Below are 22,314 nucleotides of genomic sequence, written 5' to 3' on the forward strand. Positions count from 1 at the left end.
AAAAAAAAAAAAAATTTAATCCTTGCCAGAGATGTACCATATCCCCCACAGGATTGTGGTAGGCCACAGTGTGTATAACAGCATTTCATTCTGAAAAAGAATATCTTCTGAAGGACATAAGAAAGGAAGAACAAAGCCACAGAAGAAGACAGCATGAAGATTCTGGTTCTCACTGAAAGACTGAATAAGAAAAATAACTACAGAGCAGAATATTCAACAGGGCTGCTACTTGTACTTTAAAACCACCATCTGTAATGTGATAAAAACTGAAAGTTTGGCATAGAAAAAGTAGGGACTTGCAGAAGGAAAAAAGAATTTCAAGGTTATGGCAAATGAATGCCATTCTAGAAAACTTAATCATACTTCTAATTCCAGCCAAATACTTTTCTCAAGAATGCAAACTAAATCAAGCTTTTCAAACAAATACTCACTAAAAAAAAAAGCTGCTCAGTTTCAGGTCTAAGTACTTGGACTCAGAGAATTCTAACAAAAGTAATGTGGAACTCTATTTTCAAAACAGACATTTCTATTAAATAACCCTACTGCCAGGGAGTGGGAAGGAGGCAGCATGTCAGATTAACCACACAAAAGCTGAAGCAAGAATAATTCCAGGGATAATTTATTTCTATATGCAAAATACTTAGGAGAAACATAATAGCCTATGAGACTACAGGTATCTCACTTAGATACCATCTGATTTGTTTATAAATTTGGAATCTGGAATGTTATAACAGGTCTATGAGAGCAAATAGAAAAGATGTAATCAGTAAAGCAGTTTTAAAGCATTCAACTGCATTCTGCATGCACCTGTAAACATTTTTATCTTAAAATGCTGTAAGTTCTCTATCTGTCTTATAATACATGCTGAAACTGAGAAACTTTCTAGTATTAGGTATGTCATCATAAATCCAGAATCAAACATAATTCAAGATTTTTAGCACAGAAACTTCTCTTTGCAAATACCAAGTTTACTAATAACTTTTATAGTACTTTCATTTCAGGCATCTGTGTGCCTTTCTCTCAATAGCTACCAAGTACAGCAGCTGACAACACACAAAGAATACAAGCACAGTTATGCTCCTGGAAATGGAAAGCTATCGCTGTCATTGATTCCACATTTATCTACTCAAACACTCTGTGTTGGACAGCAGCACCAAATTCTTACTGACTGCTAACTACTGATACTAGCCAGCACCAGTCTATGACTGAGTGCACTGCTGAGCGTTATTAGCTTGCATTCCACATCACAACTGGTGCTGCTGTGAGGAGACAACAGCCCATAAAGCTAAGACAAAGCAGCAAGAACACATGCTCTGCATTTGCAGGAAAGGAGGATGATTAAGGCAATTAGCAGAGATGAAACACACACAACCAAACCCCCGAAACTCAGTAGATTAGAAATAGATTGACTTAACAGCACTTTGATATTAAAAATGTTGGCAACCAGGTAAAACAAATTAAACCACTTACTGAACTTACGTTCTGGTTACCTCAGGTTCTAAATCACTTTATTTGCTATTTTTAACATGTTATTCTCCTTTTATATTCATCTTCAGTTTCCCATCTCAACACAACAGAAAAATAAAAATAAGTTAACGTGATTATGAGACAACTAAAGTGTCTTAACACTTGAATATTCATCGATCCTAACAAAGCCCTCGCACAATAAATCGAAATGGTTTCAAAGTACTCTCAGGCTTTTGCATAAACAAATGCTAATGACTTGAATACTCATCTGACAATTCTGCAATAAATGTTAAAGTCAATGGTACAACTGAATGAGTTTCTACTGGAAATTTTATTGTAGTTCTATATCATAGGTATGACATAACTTGTAAAGCAAGTTAAGCTATACTAACAGTTTTTTAGCTGCCATTATCTATAATGCTGGATGAGGCAGGGAGGCTTTATGTCTAAGTAACAACTAACCTGGGGGGAATGGAGAGGCTCATTAGAGTCTGGGATCTTAAAGACTTCACTCAAAAAGTGAAAATAAAATTAAAAAAAAAAAAATACAACTGATCAAAAGTCAAAAGACTCCTTTAAGTCAGTCTGAAACACAACAAAGTCTTAAGATGCAAAAGAAACAGTACACTAATGTGCACGCTCTTGCTAGCACCTTATGTGGAACACTATTTAACATACAGCACTAATTTTTATACCCTTTATTAAGAGAGACAATACAAGCTGCATCCAGGAACACATCTTAGTATATAAATAAGCAGCAACTTGAATTAAAAAATGACACACAGCCAAAATTCCTTTGAGTGCTGAGTACATTCCCATTGTATGAATCACAGTCGTAACAGAAATCATGTAGGTGGCCGCAGTCAGCCTCTGCCTCTTCCCCTGAGCCTGCACAGACTCCCTGCTGTTAAGAAGTCCTTCTAGAACAAAAGGGGGATAAGAACTGACAGCTTCCCTACAAAACACACTTATGAGTTCAGCTGAATCAATACAGACTGAGGTGTAGTTGTAAAGAAAAGACAAGGAAATTGTGTTTGGGACCCTATCAGCTAAAACAGCAAAAAGTTCATGTGTGCACAGGAACAGGATCTGAGTCAGAAAAAAAAAACAAAATAAACAAGAGTAACCAGCACCCAAAAGCAATTATTGCCCATCCAAAGTGACAGATCCTTGTTCCTGTATTTAGCTTCTGATTATAGCATTCACTCTCTGCCAATGAGTATACTCTGTCATGGTTCCAGAGTCTTGTGTGCTATTAAGCACAAAATGAGGCCATTCAAAGATGTGCAACTGCATCATTCCCTCAAAATGTTATTCATTTATGTAATCTCAACTTAAAATATTCTTACTTATAATTCTCATAACTTTAATAATTCTTGTTTTTCCTTTCACAGACAACTTTTGCGCTGTAGTTCTGAACTGCCATAGTTTTCACATAACTTCCTATCACTTGTGCCACGTGAGACAGATTTCTTGCATATCTCAATTTCATGAATTCTCCAGTTCAAGCTAGAACACAAACATTTGCCCTACCCTTGATCCTTGACTATGACTGAGTATCTGTGACTAGTTTCAGCATGTAATTTGCTTTGTTACTGTGAGATAATTGGTATAAGTGACTTGGAAATTAAGGTACGGCACTGTTCACCAGGGTACAAAAGCAGAGTGCAGCTGGTCTGGATGGCATTCATTCCATAGAATTTCCCTAAGCAACCTTAGGTGTTGGCAATATCGGGGAGCTCAATGCGCTGACTCTAAGAGGAATGTTATGGAGGGTGGAGCAGAGTGAAGACGCCATGGCCAGGTTCTGTGACAGACAAAAACTTTATGGTACTACAGAACCGTTAAGATGCATATTTGCTCCCTTGGGCCAACAGTCTGCCATCTCTTGACAAAGCGCCATCCTTTGAGTGAACTATGCTCATTATATGCTCACTGTAATACCAGAACACATTTCTACCCCAAACACTACCTGTCTTCAAGGAGCAACCACTCCTCACCGAGCCTGTGTTCTTTACTTTTTAGCCTATGTCTTTAAAAGAGAGGTGAGATAATTACACACCAACCATAAACAAAGGTATATGTGATAGAGTCACTCAAGTTCCACCTGAAAAATAAAAAATAGTATAAAAATGGCTTAAGAGAGGGGGGATGTCAGGGAAGATATCATTGGATGTCTGTCAAGGAGCATCTCTGATTACAAACACAAGTAAACAGGCTGAGCATCCCCACATAGGGATGCCTACTGGGTAAATTCACATACTTGGTTATACTGAGTGCTTCCCAAGGAAACTTAGAAATCTCTGAGTTGTTTATAACTTAATGCAGTTTGTACTCAGACATATTATTCATGTTTTTCGTTAACCTCATATGCTTTGCACGCAGTGTATTTATCACCAGCAATTGAAAAGAACCAGTAATCTGTTACTTTAATAAACTGTACTATTCATTAATCTAGCCGTGAGCACTCTTAGTCTGGGCACAGCTCAAACTCTTAAAGAGTGGTCATGGGAGCCCATACAGATGTTGCTAGATGAATTGGGCAGCATGCTATTTGCGAATCCATAATCGTGGTATTTCTTTAATAAACTGAACTATTCACTAATCTAGCCATGAGCGTAGACTGGGTGTGGCCCAAAGTCTTTTAAAAGCAGCTGTGGGAGCCCATTTGGATGCCACTAGATTAACTGGGTAGTGCCCTCATATACTGAACATCCCCAGACTTATAGGGCAGGATTGGGCATTACTCAGAATCTAAGCTCAGCCACTCCCAGCCCTTCTGATATCGAGGACAAGTTTGGAATGCAAAGGGGTTTGATTTCTTCCAAATTATGTTGTTCTTCAATGTAACATTTATTCTGAAACAATAGAGGATGGTAGTTTAGTGAGATGTTTTACCACTGCTTCCAGTCTCCCATGAAGATAAATCAATGAAGTACCTTCCAATCAAGGTAAATCTACTGAGATAAACAACAAAAACTTCCATTTCATTTATTTTCCTGGAAAGAAAATAACCTCTCCGATAACTATGTGCTTTATCAACTTTGTTGTTGTAGAATGTTTTTTATATACACGATTTCTGACTCTCTGGAAATGCTTGACTCAGATTTAAAGAGAACTCTATAATATTACAACTTGTGAAGCACGTGAGAAATAAAAGACTGAAAATGCACACAGCGTATAATACCTGTAATGCCTGGAATTCAGCAGTCTCATTACCTAAACAACAGGCCTTGGGGAAGAATAGATTCATAAGATCTCACGCTTATTTATCAGATTTTACTATCAGTTTCTAGTTTCCAAGTTTTCTCCTAATAAACAGCAGCACCTGCTTAAAGTTTCCTTATATTTCAAGTACCACTGCCCATTAAGAGACCTGCACCCCAACCCACAGGCCCTTCTCAGCTCCATCTAAGAAACCACTCTCTGGTTCACCTCCAGTGACCTTGGAAACAAGAGTTTAAAAAAATACGTACAACAGGTGTGAGATCATTTATAAGAAATAGATTATGTTCTATCCAGTGTTGATTTCATCTGCAACAACTAATAAGGACATTTTTTAGAACTGGCCACCATTCTATAAGCCGCATGAGAATGCTGCAGTTACAAAGGAGAACAATGTATCCAGTAAAACGTCTTCAAAAATTATCAGTTCAGATAGAAAGTTCACCTGCAAGTATTCTTCAAGACTTCTCTATGAAATCCTCATCCATTACATAAGAGGTGCTTTTTTTTTTTTTTTTTTCCTGTGTTCAGAGAACATGAAAAAAAATAACTACAAGCAGGGACAGTTCAGGAATTTTAAGGAGTTTAAACTTTCACATTTGTTAGGCATTTCCAAAGGGCTTTGCCAGGACAACAATTACAACTTCTGACAAAAAAATATTTACACACGGCATGATCCAAAACTTTCTGTTTGTGGGTGTTCAAGTAAGTCTGGTATCTCCTGCTTCTATACTGTTTGAGTTATCCTTATTCAGTGCTTCAAATTCTCACTTAGGGTGAGAAGGAAGACCAGGAAAAAAGAAAAAGAAGCATTAAGGTGTCCTCAAAGGAAAGGGTGGAAGTGCAAAATACCACCAAATGTTCATGTTTGCTTAGGAGTACCAAAAGACAAGTATCTTTCACCTGGTTTGATTTTCCATTTTCAATTAATAGTCCTGGTATTTAGTGAGTCACAAAGCTTTCTAGTATCCACCATCTATAAGAAAGACCAAGTCTTCTGTTATAGAGGACTTATGTAAAGATTGCTAGACTCTTTACCATGCATTCAATTAATTAGAAAGCTTACAGAGATTCCTGCCCTGTGAAAAAGAACTCACTCTAAAGAAAATTTTTCAACAAAAGGCACTGAGATCCTAAAAAAATAAACTGAAATCTAAGCCTCTTCTTTTGACTGAAAAAGGACTTAATAGCTTGAGATAAACTAAAAAAAAAGAGCTTCTCTTTGTAGGCTCCAATATTTCCCTAATCTTCAGCACATTGGATAGCCCTTAATTTTATAAGAAAGGAGAGCTTCAGGAAGGAAGGGTGGGATGGACAGAGGTTTCAGTTTAAGCATTCTGTTCCATTAAGTTTCACACATTTCCAGTGCATTAAAAAGGGAGAAAGACATCCTGTCCTTTACACAGTCCAAGTTTAACACTTCAGAAAATAGGAAAGCGTCACTGAACTGACATTTTATAACATCTGAGTCAAAGAAACAGGTAAAAGATATGGTTGCATCTTATTAAAATCTCTGAAATGCATTTATTAGCTTAAAAACTTGAATCACTGTCATTTCGTTTTGCATCTCCGAGTCCCACTGCATATTCTGTATGTTTCCTTTTTTAGGAAACAAAAGGCTGCTATTATGACATCTTATAGCCAAAAATGGAAAAAAAAAAACAACACCTACCTTTCAAAGTAGATCGGCTAGCAGGTCTCCCAACGTTGTTTTTCTGATGCTTTGTTGACATACGCTTCATCTGGCGGGGTGTACTAGGAGGAGAAGTTCCATAGAAGGTGTCAGCACTTGCTTCATCTGATAATTCCTCGGGTTCAGATTCAGAGATCTTGCAAGTAGCATCTTCTGATTTGCACTCTTTCCTGAAAAGATCAAGTTAAACCAAGGCACTAAAGATACTGTATTTTTTACTTGCAGTATCTGTTTAGAAAGCTTATCCATCAATACAGCCCAAGCATTCTGTGAACCACCATGAATCTTCCACGATTTCCTGCGACGACAGTCATGTAAATTTTCTCCACCTCTCTTCAGACTCATTCAGGCAACATTCCAACCATCCAATTCCTACCCTTTTGTAGGCAACGTGCATTAAAGAGGATATAGTCAAAAAGTGTCGCTAGGAGAATACAAAGTAAAGAAAACCTTAAATACAATTTCTTTGTTCCTCAGAAAACTTGTGGCAACTCTAAATCAAGAGGTATATTAAATAAACCAAAGTTCAACAATTCAAATACAATACAGGAAAATCAGTCTACTTGGTGGCAGAAATAACAGCAGAGGACTTTCCTTCCACCCTCCATATCTCTCAACTGCACATACCATACAGATAACTTCCAGTTTCCTGAAAGCAATCTCTAGCATTCACAAAACCAACATCTAGCCCATGAGACCTGGATGCATTTGAAGTATTTTCCACTGATCTTTAATATGAAGTAATCCCAAAGCTTTTTTTCTGTAGCAAGAAAACAACAGGTTCTTCACAGTAATCTTTTAATTAGCCTCAATGACTTGGGCCCTTAGGAAAGATGCAGATAATACTTTAAAAGAACTCAGAGGTTATGCAAACATGAAATTAAGATAATGTATAAAAGTTTTTCAAATCTGAAGTTCAGATGGTTAGCTTAACAACTGGATGCTGAATCACTGAGTTCAAAACAACGCATGTATCTTTGCAAAGTCAGCACAGAATCAAGCACAAGAGCTTTTCAGCCTCAAGTGGGACCTCGTACTGCCATTTACATTTTATAGAATCACAGAGCCACAGAGTAGTGTGTGTTGGAAGGGACCTTAAGGATCAGCCAGATCCAACCCACTGCTGTGGGCAGTGCTGCCAAACACTAGCTCAGGCTGCCCAGGGTCCCATCCAGCTTGGCCTTGAGCACCTCTAAAGATATAGCATCTACAGCCTCTCCAGGCAATCTGTTTCAGTGCCTCACCACCCTCTACATAAAGAATTTCCTCCTAACACGTAACCTAAATTTCCCCTCTTTTAGTTTAAAGCCACTCCCTCTTGTCCTGTATAAAAAGTCTATCTCCCTCCTGTTTACAAAATCCCTTTAAGTACTGGAAGAACACCATGAAGTCTGCTTAGAGATATTTAAGCAAGCACTGTAGAGTAGCCCTATGTAAAGTATCACAAGACAATTCATCTTTTTTTTAAATGTTGACTTATCTTTTACAATGCCCCAAATTCTGAAATACTTTGAATCCTTCAATGATAAAACTACAGAGTACAGTTTTCTCCTTCAGCAAGGAACAGGCATATTCCAGAAACCCCTGCCTGGTATCACACAGCTCTACTGTAGAATGATCCAACTGAACTCTGTTTTATAGTGATTTTGGTCTTCCCTTCTCCCCTTCAAGAACTCCCAGCCTTTCCTTCGAATTACTTCTGACATAAGCCCATGCCAGGAGCTGGTCTGCCCCTAAGCTAACATGGCAAAAATAAACAAACCAAAACAAACCAACGAAAGAAAAGAAACCACCACACACATCAGTTTTCATACATAAACTCCAGGCTAGATTCACATGGAAACTTCCAGTGCCAGTTTCCTCTCGGGAGAAGAGGTCAGAAGTAAAACAGGCAGGATGGGGCAGGCATGCACCCTCATATAAGGGTTTGCTTTAAAAATAAAGCATGACGAAGACAACAAACGACTAGTAATGTTAGATAGTCTTTCACTCCTCCTGGGGAGCACTTGCTCTGTTCCACCATAGGATTACATCAGCAGAGTGACAGTTAGGCACAGCAACACTACCAGCTCCATCTCCGCTGAGCAATCAAGTGATGTACCGCAACAACAGTACTCTCAGAGGACAACACCAACAGCTAACTGAACTTCAGTACATTTTCTGTTCCACGCTAACTTATTAGGAGATTTATAAAGCAAATTCATGCATTAGAAACAAAGACGGTCTGAACTGTCTCACCGCCCCACCAGTAACATATCATTTGAATTGTTCGCAACCTGAAAAAGTACCACTAATAGTAAAATACTTTGGATAATTGAAGCTTCAGGGGAATGTAAACGTAAATAGCAGGACTGGGTATTTACCTTTTTGCTACTCCTTTCTAGCCATCTGGTGTTTACCTACACAGGGTAAGCAGAGAGAAGGAAAGAGGAGAGGACCCCGAGGCCAGAACAAGCCTCTGATGGACTGAATGCCACAGATGGGCTGCAACTCAAAGCACAGCAGAACCTCTCCTTTTCCCAGGAAACCAGGATCCCCACACTCCTCTTATCGCCACCAATGCTTGCTGATGCCACATCTGCAGATGGTTTTCTTTAACATATAGCTGTCAAAGCATACATCCCTCTTGCTTGGAATGAGGGGGAAAAATGCAGGCTGTCCCCAGCCCCTCACACATTTTATTTCTGAAGCAGGTGTGCAAGCAGCACCATCTTGACTCTGAGGAAAGGCATGGATGCAAAGAAATACTTGGCCTACCTCAGACGGAATATAACTAGCATCAGCACCTGATCACTTCCATGACAATTCCACCTGAAATACAAGGAGCATTTTCCTTGCTATTTTTGAGGCAGACAAGGAACATTACTCATGCTCTGGCAGAGTGAGCCAGAGTGTCTGCATGAAGAATATGTCAGAATAGTGCAGCCAGTAACTGAGCAGCAAGATGAAGAAAAATCAGATACTGAATCATTTCTTTGCCTTTAGCTACAACCAGAAATAAATATCCTAACATGCAGAACAGCCTTGCTCTCCCCAAAGACATGGATGCATTTAGTGTGTGAAATTACTCTTCTCACATTACAGTTTCAAGAAGAAGACAGGCAAGCTTGCTAAATTCTGCAAATAAACTTCAGAGGTTACCAAAGAAAAACTCAGGTGGTACCGTAGTACCATCTGTAGCTTAAGGAGACCCTGCAGTGAATTTGGCCATAATGATAAACACGCAAAAATCAGCAACACTTCTGATTCCCTACCCCTGAGAAATCATACTGTTTGTGTGTCTTCTAACAATCTGATTTGAGTAAGCATCGTTGGTCAAATACAACAAGGAAGCCTTTTTGAATATAATTTACTCTGACAAATCTTCTAAATGCTGAGCTGGGAAAGCAGAACACAAGTTTACATCTTTTTGGACACCAAAAGGATTTTGTTCCCAAGAGCTCTTGCAAACAACGCTACTGCAGAGAAAACTTCAGGCAGAGCACACCCCTCTGAGTTTGCCAAAGACAGATCAACCACAAGAGACCAGACCACATGAAACAAGAAGTCATTACTTCCAATGCTTATGGAACTATTTATTTGTTCAGTGATCTCACTGGCTGTTCAAGGCAGAGGGTGGGGTGCTGATGCTCTGTGGGGCCTGGCGCTTGTACGAGGGCTCAGTGCCAAAACAGTTTTAAACAAGGACAGCTTACCTTGCTGTAAAAGACCAGTGAGGACACTGTTTCCCTTTTGTTTTTAAATGAGTAAGCACTTCTAAGAGCATAATGACTATACCTCTTCGCCAAGCTGGCTGAACTGATCTTTAAGGCCCATAAGCCAATTCCTTCCTCAGAAGCCAATGGCTCGTCTTTCCGGCTATGCCTGATGAGAGGGCATGAAGGCCAAACGTATTCAAAAAGCCCTTCAACCTCACACCTGAATTATATACGTATGTATACAGTGGGACTCAGTAGGCCTTACTTATAATTCAGACACATTTTTCTGGGTAAGCAGCTCTTTAATTTGTAAAAAACACTGGCAGATTTATCACAAGACATACAAAACCAAAAGTCACATTGTCAAATAGCAACCATGCCCAACCACAATATTAGCAGTTGACAAGATGGGCTGATCTTTTCAGAGGGAGGAGAACATCGGCTGCAATTCAACTGTAAAAATCCAGCATGCACAGATTAAGGTTTGTGTGCTTGAGAAGTACATAAATAAAGCCAGAGCTCTAATCAATGCCAGGGAACACAAGGACTCAGTTTCACCAATGAAAGCCTCATTGTACAGCACTGTAGTCAATATATAGGTTCTCAACTAAAGGAAGTACACAGGTAGGACTAAACTGATGTAAGGATTTCTCACCCACACAAAATCAAATAGCTTGGAGACACACATGAACACCAGTAGCAACCCTCTGGCATTAAGAACAGTTGTCACTTTAACATAGATTTAGATGTGTTAGATTACTAACATAGCATTTGTAATGCTAGTGCACTGCTTACTTTCATGAACTAACCAAAGACTAGTTAAATCCATACACCTTTAAAATACACTACTGGCAAGCCTAAATCAAATGACAGTGTTGGTTCCTAAATACTGTTTTAACTGAGTTTGGCAATACTGGAAAAGCAGATTTCTTATCTGCTCCCAAGAACTAGACCAGGCTGGATGTGGCTCTGGGCAGCCTGGTCTAGTGGTTGGCAACCCTGCACATCGCAGGGGGGTTGAAACTAGATGATTATTATCGTCCTTTTCAACCGAGGCCATTCTATGATTCTATGACCTACAGGTCTTCTCCCCTACAGCCACTGAAAACCATCTTAATTGCAATTGAGGGTACACATGAAAAGCAAAATCTAGATGGATGTTAACTGAAGTTACTCATTTTCAAATGTACTTAGACAGGTTAAGCCCAATGCTTAGGAGGAAAATTGGAAATGCATAGTCTTCACATTAGAGTATTTGCAGGCTGCTACCATCCTCAATTTTAATGAGCAAAATGCTTCTCAGCAGGTTTATTCTTGGAATACAGAAGAGACCATAGCCAAGAAACATAAATCAGGAATATTAGGAAAGTTGCAAGAGCAGTGTGGTTAAAAAAAAATAAACACATGCATACATAAATAAACTCAACAGCTTTGAAATAACTAAAAATAAATAACCAAAAAGATTCCAACAAGTAACTACTGTGTGTTACATCACCATGTGCTTCAACCAGTATCTGGAAGAAAAAAAAAAAGATAATTTCTTCAGCTTCTTGGATGTGTCTGGCAACAGATATTTTATTTTTAAACTAAATCAAAGTGTTGGCAATATATCTAATATTTCAGCTCAATCAGGAAAATTGAGTTATATCTTCCAGATTTTCAAAGGTCTGCAAACAAAACCAGGAAAGGGAAGAACCAGGGTATGAAGCTTGAAGCAGCCTGACGGGCAGCACAAGGTCTGGGAGCTGTTGCTTCAGTAGTAGGAAACCAGCAGTCACACAGCACCTCATCTCCACTGCTTTATGGGCACATGCAGACACCCCATATCCTCTACATTTTAAGAGCAACCAAAAGTCAAGCTAAGAGGAGATGCCACTCATTTCAGATTTTAAAAATAAATTAGAAAAATACAATAATTAAAAATAAATTAACAAATGAAAAGACTGAAGACCACATTGGAACACATTAGAATTGAGTAGGCTAAAGACACACCAAAGAGATGTCACACAAAGAAACAATGACCAAAGAAAACCATGTCATGTTAACAACTGCGAGAGCAATACAGAGATGAACTTCCCTTTTTTCCAGCTGCCCTTGATCCTCATTAGCAGGAGTTCAAATACACTAGGCGCTTACATGTATCAGGTACAGCCACTACTCATCATCCCACACCCAGCTTGAAACTTCTGGGAATCTAAGCAGCAGAGGTACCTGAACTCTCAGCATTCAGCAGTAACACAAGGCAGCAGCCAGAACAAGGCCACTACAGGAGTTCCCCAGCCAGACCTTTCCCCAGGCTGCTGCAAACAGCTCCTGAAGCTTACACCTTTCATATATCCAGGAGGATTCTCAGTACTTCCCAGGGCACGCTGCCATTCCTGTGCACTGCACTTCAAGATCGGTACCAAGTCCACCACCAAACCACCAAGTTCTTGATACTCAATATCTTTGTTTTTAAGGTAAAGAGTTAATTTCTCACACATATGCTCTTTAATCAGAATACAGCCTGGTAATTAAAATATGTAGGAAGAAAGAAGTTCATTAGCCTGCTCTTCGTATTGCACATTTTCTATTAGCTAAGGGGATAGAAACACAATCACTAGACACAGCCAAGAGAACCTTCTTTAAACTAACACAGCTATCCCTAAATCCAGTTGTAAACATTTTATTTCCAAGATAACCAACATACTGACAAGCACAGAATTGCAAATTGTGATCGTGCTGCAGCTGCTAGCAATGCAAACGCGTGCTTTTAGGGAGCCATCTGTTGAAACTGAACAACAAAGGAGTCTGCAGTTAGAGCTGCTAAACACAGCACAGCTCCATCACCACCAGCTCTAATTTCTTGGTTCTGAAGTTTCTGATGAATGCAGAAAAGATTATAAAACCATTCTTTTTTGAATTGCATGCTTTTTTCTTACTGATCTACATGTGCAAATATTAGATTCAAGTGATTGCAGATGGTGCATTTAAAGCATATATTACAAACAGATTAATGGCAACAAAAGAAATATAAAAGACTTTGGTAAAAAGGCAAGAAAAAAAGGTATGTTTTTTGTTTCTGTTGTGGTTGGTTTGTTGTTTTTTTTTAAACACAGTTAAAAAAATTAGATTCACACTAAAGCATAATAGTGATAGACAGTAATGAAGATGCTTGCTTGCTTTTGTATTCACATTTGAAATTTATATGTCTCAGCTCTGCATTTCTGAGCAGTCAGCACTGAACCTTAGTCACCAATAACTCATGACTGCTGTCCACACGTTACTAAGGCTTATTGTTCCAAACCTGGAATTATATTATATGAGATTTTAACAGTACAATTAAATTGTACTTGAAACTAAGGACGTCTGGCTTTTCAATCTGTTATCCTTAAGATAATTTGAGTAAGCATCAAGCTTTTTGATTTCTCTTCCTGAATAGTAATCGCTACCACCAAGATAAACAGCAGATAAATTCCACTGGAAGGTTCTTCTAATGCAATAACTTTGTAAGAACAGAAAAGTCTTCAAAGTACAAAGGGCAAAAATAATTAGATTTCCACCAAGCACCATCTCTTTGTTAGGTCCTCTTTAAGGGGAAAAAAAAGAAGAAAAAAAAAGGAAAACTTCATTGCATGTGGAAAATACTGCTTCTTGGCAAATACCTATGTTTTTGTGTAAAGAATTGGAACAGGCATCTGTTACCTTCTGCCTTCCCAAATGTCAGAGAAAATAAGAGCACACAGACACCTGTGCCACATCTCAGCACTACAACAAAAAGCACTGAAAGCAAAATCGATCTAGTGGAAAAAGCAGCAGGAACTTTGTTTCCAGGTCGTAAATCTTGTAGTCATTGCTTTACTCCAGAAAAGAGGCATCTGGGTAACTAAACTTGATAGTAAAGCTTGGCAGAAGAGCTTCTGTTAGAAGACCTAACAGAAACTTTATAGCGGAAAAAAGGAAACTTTAGCTTATTGCCTCTACTGGCATGAAAATGATATAAAAAAGTACAAAGAAAAAAAGCACTGTACTCTAAAACACTGTTAGCCCTTGCAGCTCTTCTTCCAGTAGGTAAGCAAAAAGCAAGACTGCCAACCCCTTCCATTTCTCAGGACCTTTTTCAAGCATGTTTCTCTAGCCCTATTTGTATATCCCTACTACCACCTTTCCATCTGCAGCATTCTTCCTTTCTAGAGGAAGTGGCTAACCCTGTCTTGCTAAAAGCATCAATTTCCCCCCTCTTCAGAAAGCAAAGACGTAAATATTTATGAATCAGATTGAACCTTTCATCACTTTCTCATAAAAACAGATATTATATAAAGCACATCAAAGTCAGGGCTAATACAAATGGGTAAAAAACAAACCTGAAGCTTTTGTCAAAGCTAAAAGAAAGTTTGAAGGAGAGATAGCGATGACAAAGATAATGCCAATAAATTATTTGAGGGAAGGGGAAAATATTTCATTGTGTTGCCACCTTAAAACATCTTAAGGCAGTAATACAGGGTATTTCTATATTTTTTTCAAATTGCTAAGCACCTCCAAAAAACATTGTTAAGAAGAAATAATACCACATAGTAATTCAAACTGAGCCGTATATCATTATGTTTTTTTCCTTTCAGAGGAACAGACAAAGGCGTAGTATGTGCACAGAAGCCAGCAATCATAAGTTCAGCAGTTGACTTGATGGGATCACGTTAACTTTTTGGTACATCAGCACATCAGTTATCCATTGGATCAAGATGCTCAAGTGAAAACTATACAGTCACATTACTGCTAGATCCAAAAAGAAATCAGGGAAATCATAGAATGGCTTAGGTTGGAGAGGATCTTGAAGATTACCTAGTTCTAATCCCCTGCCATGGACAAGGCTGCCACCCACCAAATCAGGCTGCCCAGAGACCCATCCAACCTGGCCTTGAATGCCTCTAGAGATGAGGCATCCATAAGCTCTCTGGACAATCTGTTTCAGCACCACCTCACCCTCTGAGCAAAGAATTTCTTTCTAACATCTAATCTAAATCTCTCCTCTTTTAGCTTAAAGCCATTTCCCCTTGTCCTATCTTTGTCTACCCATGTAAAAAGTCAAACCCCTTCCTGCTTGCAAGCTTTCTTCAAGTGCTGGAAGACTGCAATGAGGTATCCCTAGAGCTTTCTCTTCCTCAGGCTAAACAAACTCAACTCCCTCAACCTTTCTTCATAGGAGAGGTGCTCCAGCCCTCTGATGATCTTTGTAGCCCTCCTCTGGACCCACTCCAACACTTCCACATCCCTTGTGCACTGGGGGCCACGGGCCTGGACACAGTACTCCAAATGGGACTTCATGAGGGCAGAGTAGAGGGGTACAATCACCTGCCCATCCCTGTTGGCCACTCCTCTGTTAATGCAGCCCAGGATACTGTTGACCTTCTGGGCTGCAAGAGCACACTGCTGGCTCATGTCCAGGTTTTTGTCCATCAGGACCCGAACAAAGTCCCTCTCTGCAGAACAAGCTTGTCTTCCTCTCAGGAAGAGACCAAGGGAAAGAAAAGACAACCTGCTGTTCAAACACACTGAGCATGATGTGAAATCATTCCCTCAGTCACACTCTTCTGGCTGCACATGAAGCAACCTGGAACATGGCTGTTCCTGCTGGTTTCCAGTGACACTTTGCCAGAGGTCACCAGCACCCAAGATGCGCTGGTGTAACTGAACATACCAACTCTGGTTCTTTACTTCTTCTGCCAAAACAACTCAGCTTAGCTGAAATGCCTTTGGTAGCAGAATTTTTCCAACTTCAATCACTTTGAATTCAATTGGGCAACCAAATACACATAATGCTATGCTAGCAAATTTCATTACAGCAGAAATCCCTAGTTTGGGAGTGGGAGAGAAGACAGGGCTGTTGGGAGATGAGAAATGGAACTTCCAATCTGGGTCACCTTCAGAAATAATGCGATTCTATATCTGCAGCAGTGATAAAAGCAGAAGATGGTTAAGGTAATCAGTCCAAGAACTGGTTGAATTACACCATGCCAATAGCTTATTTATAAACCTATGAACAAGGGCACTACGGCACAGAATGTAGAAAAATGCAGAAAGAATGTAACTGCATTAGTAAATAGCCAGAATGTGTTAGCAGCCCTGTAATAACCTCTTCTGCTCACTATTTATACCTTATTTCCACTCAAAGATCAACCTATTGCATGGCTGCACAAACACTAACACTTGAAGCTGCTATGAAGGCTACAGGCTTACACTGCAAGAGCCAACAGCTAACAGTTAAGCACCAAGGACAACAAATTCCAGATCAGCTACAGCCTAAGAGAAGCACAAAACAAGTATTTTTGCTGCAAGATCAACAGTTTGTAGCAAGACTTCAATGCAATAAAACAAAACAGGATTTCCACATAAGTTAAGAAGGAAGAAAAAAAAAATTACTGTGGGGGAAAAAAAACAACAAAAGAACAACCAACCTAATTCAAAGCTTAGAGCCAACCAGTTCACCTCTGATTGATTTCCACTGACATCTTTTCCCCTTGGCAAATCTCAGTTTGAGACATTTAATAAGAACAGAATGGCACAGCAAGCAAGAACATCCTTCATTTCTAGCGCAGACCTCAAGCACGTTTGCCTGCAGCCAGCTCCCCCCCACACAAAGATCTTCAGAGCACTGTACTTGAATGAAGTCACTGCAGAACAAAGCCACAAGAAATCTGTATCAAGACCAGCTACACTTATTTGAAAAGAGAAACTCAAACTTAATATTCTGCTTCTCAGGACACAGAAACTCCCGCAGCTGGTTTGGTAAATTGATAATACTTTGACACTTTTCCCAAAATTCTTAAGCAGATGCTTCCAAGCGTTTGTTTTTTGTATGTACAGCAGAAAGATGTACGGTCACAAGGAAAGGCAACAAGGGTTACAGAAACAACAGAGAGGCACCATGTGTTGGCAGCCAAATCTGATAAATTTGAAAAAGACAAACTGTCAAACAACGAGTTAAAGATAAATTAATCAAAAAGCAAATTACTTTTCACTATATCTTTTTATTACAAGTAGAAATAACAGTTTTTGAGACCTACTTAAATGAATTCAGAAAGTGATTTTTTTTCCCCCTTGTACATTACACCAACTAGAAATAAGCATAAAAATAAACTAAATGAAGCTCATAACATTTTTGGCAGTTCTTCATGTTCTCATCTCAGAAAAAGAAATAATTATAATCAGGACTTCTTGTTCTTTTTTACTAGTAAATTTGGAAACAGAAAAAGGTTAACTGATTTTTCCATCTTGGACTACTTAAAGTTTTCGTGAAAATCTGGATGATAACGTAACAGCATTCACAGCATTGCATGTACATCATGATCTGAGCTTCCTCCCAGTGCTCTTCCCATACACAAAAGTATTATTTGATTAAAACCATACCAAAAGTTATTTTAACAAAAAGGAGCAACCATTTAATTCTGGCATCACTCTGCAAAGTGTGGGAAAAAAAAAAAAAACTGTGAAAATGCTGATGGCTTTGTTAGATTTCCACATTCACTTTTAAGCCTACAAAGAGAGGCTGCAGAAGAATCAAAGGTCAGAAGTGCAGAAACAGGAGAGAAACTAAAGGGAGCTTCACCTGCCTATCCAGTATCCAGTTTCCTTATCTTCAATGTCTCAGAACAACTGAAGTCAAATATTAATTGGTTTCAGTAACTATGTTTCTTTCACTCTTCAGCAATTAGGATTGTGCTACTTTCTCAATCCCAACTATACCCTAACTCATCCTTGGGAAAAGAACAGCACTTTTTATTTCTTTAAATGAGAAGTTCTGAAGTGTGATTTCATCACCAAATTGAAGACGATTGAGCAAAAGACATCACAGTACAAATCCAAAGGATAAATGCTGCAGTTCAGTACTTGGCATCAGAGATCCCAAACCGGTTCCTAAGGACTACTCATAAAAAAGTAAAAGTAACAGTGATAAATTGAGAAGGCACAGAGCCACACTAAAAGATAATCAGAACTGTAACAGCCACAGATTTTCATCTGTCATTTCTCTTCTTCCCCAACACTTTCCTGCTCACAAACTTCATTATTCTGACAAATGTTCTACTCCTAGAAGAGAAAAGCTATCACCTAGTTTTGGTCACAAAATTTCAGTTCATCTTTTTGATGAAGTCAAAGTCTGCAAGAAACTCAGAAGTGAAGCATTCAATGTTAAGTACATTTTTAGTGGAAGTTGGTACCTAAGCACTTTCTAATTCTGGGTGCTGGATGGTCGATCCACAGCCTTTGGAAAATGCAGGCAATGCAATGAAGCTACAGTATGCCACACAATTTGGAGCACTTCACATCCACAGGCAGTTCCACCATGCAGCTGAGAAGTAACAGAGATGTCTCTAACTGCGACCTTGTTACCAGTTCCCTGATGGATGTTTCAGAGCTAAAATGGTAAAAACCTTTACAAATACTGCTCTAAGAGAAACCATCAGCAAGGAAACTAGCAACACGCTAAGCCAAGGGCATAACAAACGGATACCACATCAGAAAGCAATGCACAACAGTCAACACAGCTAAGTGGTAGCTGGATGCAGGAGCAGAACAAATCTCCTCCTCCAACTCGTGACAGCATCACACATTCATCTGGGCACTGAAGCTGCATCCCGCTTGTCTGAATCCGAAATAAAGGTGAAGGTTCATGGCAAGCTGCTGTGCTCCTGCACACACAGTTGCTGGACTGCATGTGAACCAACATCAAACAAGTCGGTAACATACAAATTGGGATGGTAAGAGCAAACATTTCAGTTTGGTTTTATGCTTGCAGCTGGTCAAGGATGAGTATAGAACAATTTTCACCTTTTTAAAGGAATAAACTATCATTAATAGATTACAGGCAAAACATAGCATTACCATAATTAATACTGAAAAGCAGAAGAAACCTTAAGGAGAGCAACAGCCCTGCAAACATAAATGGCACACACACAGCAGTAAATCCAACCATACAGCTGAAGAACTAAAGCTGACAGACTTGTACCCCCCTGTGTTGACACAGGTCAATATGCTATTTAACAAGAGTGGGTAGTATAAAAACCTGTCTTCTGTTAAACTGTATCTAAAATACATTTAAAATGGTCTATGATATGTGGCTGTCACAGAAACCAAAGCTTTAAAAGTTTCCAAAACTCCCAACTCACTCCCTAGAATAAGCATTGCTGCATATCCCTCAACCTTTCCATTAAATTTGGTAGATCTGTTTTGCATCTCAGCACAGTTTGCATTCCACAGGGGCCAATACCTCTTGCTTACATAATAGTAAAACCAACCTTGACACAGGCAGCACTAATTAGCAGACAGAAAACCAACTCCAGCAGCCACACAACACAGAGTAATCCTTGCTCCTGTAAATACCATAGATATCTCAGCAAGCACTTCATGTATTTGCATGCAGGTGGAGCAATCATTCATCCCAATCTTTCACATGTAAACAAGAAAATGCAATACATTAAAAACGGAGATTACATCTTAACTTATTTAAATGTACGAGAGGAAAAAAAAAAAATCAAGAGGAGTATAGTGGTAAATTTTCCAGCAGAAGCTATCATCCTAAGTTAATAAAATAATTTTTACTTTTTTCACTGCTGATATGCAATCAATCATACAGATACAGTCTGGCAGCCAGAAAAGTATGTTAAGCACAGTCCATGTCATGACCTCGAGTTTCCCTCAAACAGATGCTGAAGACTAACAGCCCAATTCACTGTCATCATACAGTCAACAAATCTGAGAGACAGACCACTGAGAAGCATCCCAGTGCAGAGGAAGCCTCCACCATCATTCCCCAATCTGTCCTGCTCTATATTCACAGCCTTGCTCCCTCATCCACCCCTTGCATTGGATTTACGCCAGGACAAAAGAGGTCTACAAGCAATAAAGGACAAGTCAGAGTAGCTCTATGGCTCTTCACACCTTTACAGTGTGCCCAAAAAAATGGCATGCCAACAAAGCAATTGCTTAAGGCCTCACTTATTGCCATAATGAATTTCGTGCCATAAAGTTCTTGTGAATACCTAAGTTTGAGATGAGAAAATTTACAGCCTATAAGCCACAAACAAGGAGTACCAAAGAGACACCTGTTTTATTTAGTGTTCTACACAACCCAAGGGGAAATATCTTGAAAACTTTTTGTTTGCTTGGTAACAAGAATCAATACGTAAATGTGAATACTTCACAAAACTTTCCCTTATCCATAATCACAGCAGCCTCATGCAAGTGCAATCCTGTCTCAAATTCAGCACCTATTCTCAGGCTTCAAGCACCTTCTTTGGTTTGGAGCTATCTCCCCTCTCTCCTGACCCCAAAGTATATGTTCAAGAAGAAAAGGAAGCCCTGGGGGAAAAAAAAGTTTGCCTTTAGAGGAGTTCGCAATTAAATGCTTTGGAACATCTTGGAACAACTGTATCATTCAAATAAAGCCATGAATGTATTGCACGCTTATTTGACGTATACAAAAGGTACCACTGCATTTCTGTTCCGACAAGACAGAATCCTCACACAAAGATCAAAAGATTTCTGACACAAAAGGCTGTCTCACAACAATAAAGCAATCAACGTTCTTTTTAAGCAAATGTAGCTGTATTGCAAATGAGAATGGCTGAGGACTTGCCCAACAAAATTAAATTTAACTTAAAAAGAATGCATTATACTGACGCAGTGCTAGCCAGAGAAGCATAAAAACACATTTGTACACCACAAGCAGGGCTGAAAACAATCAGCCTATCCCATGCCACCAAACGAATTTATTTCAGTGTCAGCCTGGTGCATCACAGTGATTTCAGCAAGATTCTGACCTCACAAGCAAGAATGACATACTTAATGACAGCTCCAAAATCTAAAGAAACTTTGGCTGTGTTGAAAAAAGCCTCCAATGCTTTTTCTTAAAAGCAATGCAGAAATAAAGTATTGCACAAAGCCAGAGAAGCAATTCCAAAGCAGCTGTGCAGTCAGTACACCAAGTCCACACAGAAGTGAATCACAGCAAAGTGCATGCGTTGCCCCACACCAATTAAGACTACCTAATTGTTTTGCGACGTTTCCTTCCCACCCACCAGCTCACTCCGAAATAACTAATTCTGTTTTCATTCTCCGGGTGAAGTTGCCACCACACCATCCACACCCACATCCGACTCACATAAACTGTCTGCTAAAAAGCAGAATCCAGCAGAGGTCAGAAATGGCCCCAGACAGGAAATGCCTGGGTGTATTCCAGCGAGGCGCTGCACTGCTCCTCTACACGGAGGCAGCCCAGGTCCCAGGGTCACGCTGCTGTGCAAACTTCACTTGAAAGCGTTTTCCGCTTAACTTGCACTATCGTTCCTCGAAGTTACTGTAAGAAGGGACCTTGACACTCACACATCCACTCGCTCTGCTGGCACTCGTAATTAGATATCGCAAAAGTACTCTGAAATAACTTTTCCCATGCCTTCTGCCATGCAAACTGCGAGCATCCCCACATCCCCTCTCGTCCCTCCGGAGCAGAGCAGCAGCTCAGAAGGTGCGGGGCACACGGCAGCAAGCCGCCCGCCTCCAGCCCTGCAGAACTAATCGATCACCCGAGCGCTTCCAAACGCTTCCTGAATGCCTCCTAGCGAGGAGCGAAGCGCATCAACAGGATGTTATTTTAAAAAGAGAAATAAGCGCCAGCGAACTAACAACTCGGACTTACGCAACGCTCCTGCAGCCGGTTAGAAACCGAGAGCCGAGAAGTAACCTGCAGCCCCAGCTCTCAGCAGGGCACAGCCACGCGGGGTCAGCCCGCTCCGAGGCGGCGGCGGCACAGAGCTGGAAGAGCGCACACAAGCAGCCGCTGTGCGGGAGCCTTTCCCGGAGCCGCACCTCCCGACGAGAAGGATGCCGCCAGCAGCGATGCGATGCGATGTGATGTTCCGACCCCTCCGCCCGCCCACAGCCGCCGCTCGCAGCGCTCTCCCCCTCCCCCCTCAGAGCCCACAGTCCCTGCTCCAGCAAAAGTTCTCTCGAGAGCCGTCCCGCAGAGCACCTCACAACGCCGGTCCGCTCCGCTGCCCGACAGGAGAGAGGAGGCGATGCACTGCTAATTGCCGAGCGCCCACAAAGCACTGCCTTACCCACCCGCAGCCGCTAGAGATTTCTTATCGGTGCGCTTGCCGGCTCGGTGGTCGAGGGGAGAAAGCGCTGAGGCTGCAGAGCCGGAGCCCCGTGCACGACGCGCACCCGCCGCCTTGCAGCAGGGCTCGGCCCCCGCCCGCC

General features: G+C 40.3%; 1 protein-coding gene across 5 annotated transcripts in view; it reads right to left on the reverse strand.

The window, feature by feature from the left end:
- The window catches only part of MAP3K4 (mitogen-activated protein kinase kinase kinase 4), an 88,006-nt gene that overhangs the window by 46,772 nt on the left and 18,920 nt on the right, over positions 1–22,314 (reverse strand). For all 5 annotated transcript variants that reach the window (XM_019612873.2, XM_031552445.1, XM_031552443.1 and 2 more), the window contains one exon: positions 6,365–6,555. In XM_019612873.2, the coding sequence (XP_019468418.1) occupies positions 6,365–6,434 (70 nt within the window). In that variant the 5' untranslated portion in view covers positions 6,435–6,555. The remainder of the gene's footprint in view (positions 1–6,364; positions 6,556–22,314) is intronic.

This window comes from Meleagris gallopavo, chromosome 2 (genome assembly GCF_000146605.3).
Source record: "Meleagris gallopavo isolate NT-WF06-2002-E0010 breed Aviagen turkey brand Nicholas breeding stock chromosome 2, Turkey_5.1, whole genome shotgun sequence".
In the NCBI taxonomy this organism is placed as follows: domain Eukaryota; kingdom Metazoa; phylum Chordata; class Aves; order Galliformes; family Phasianidae; genus Meleagris; species Meleagris gallopavo.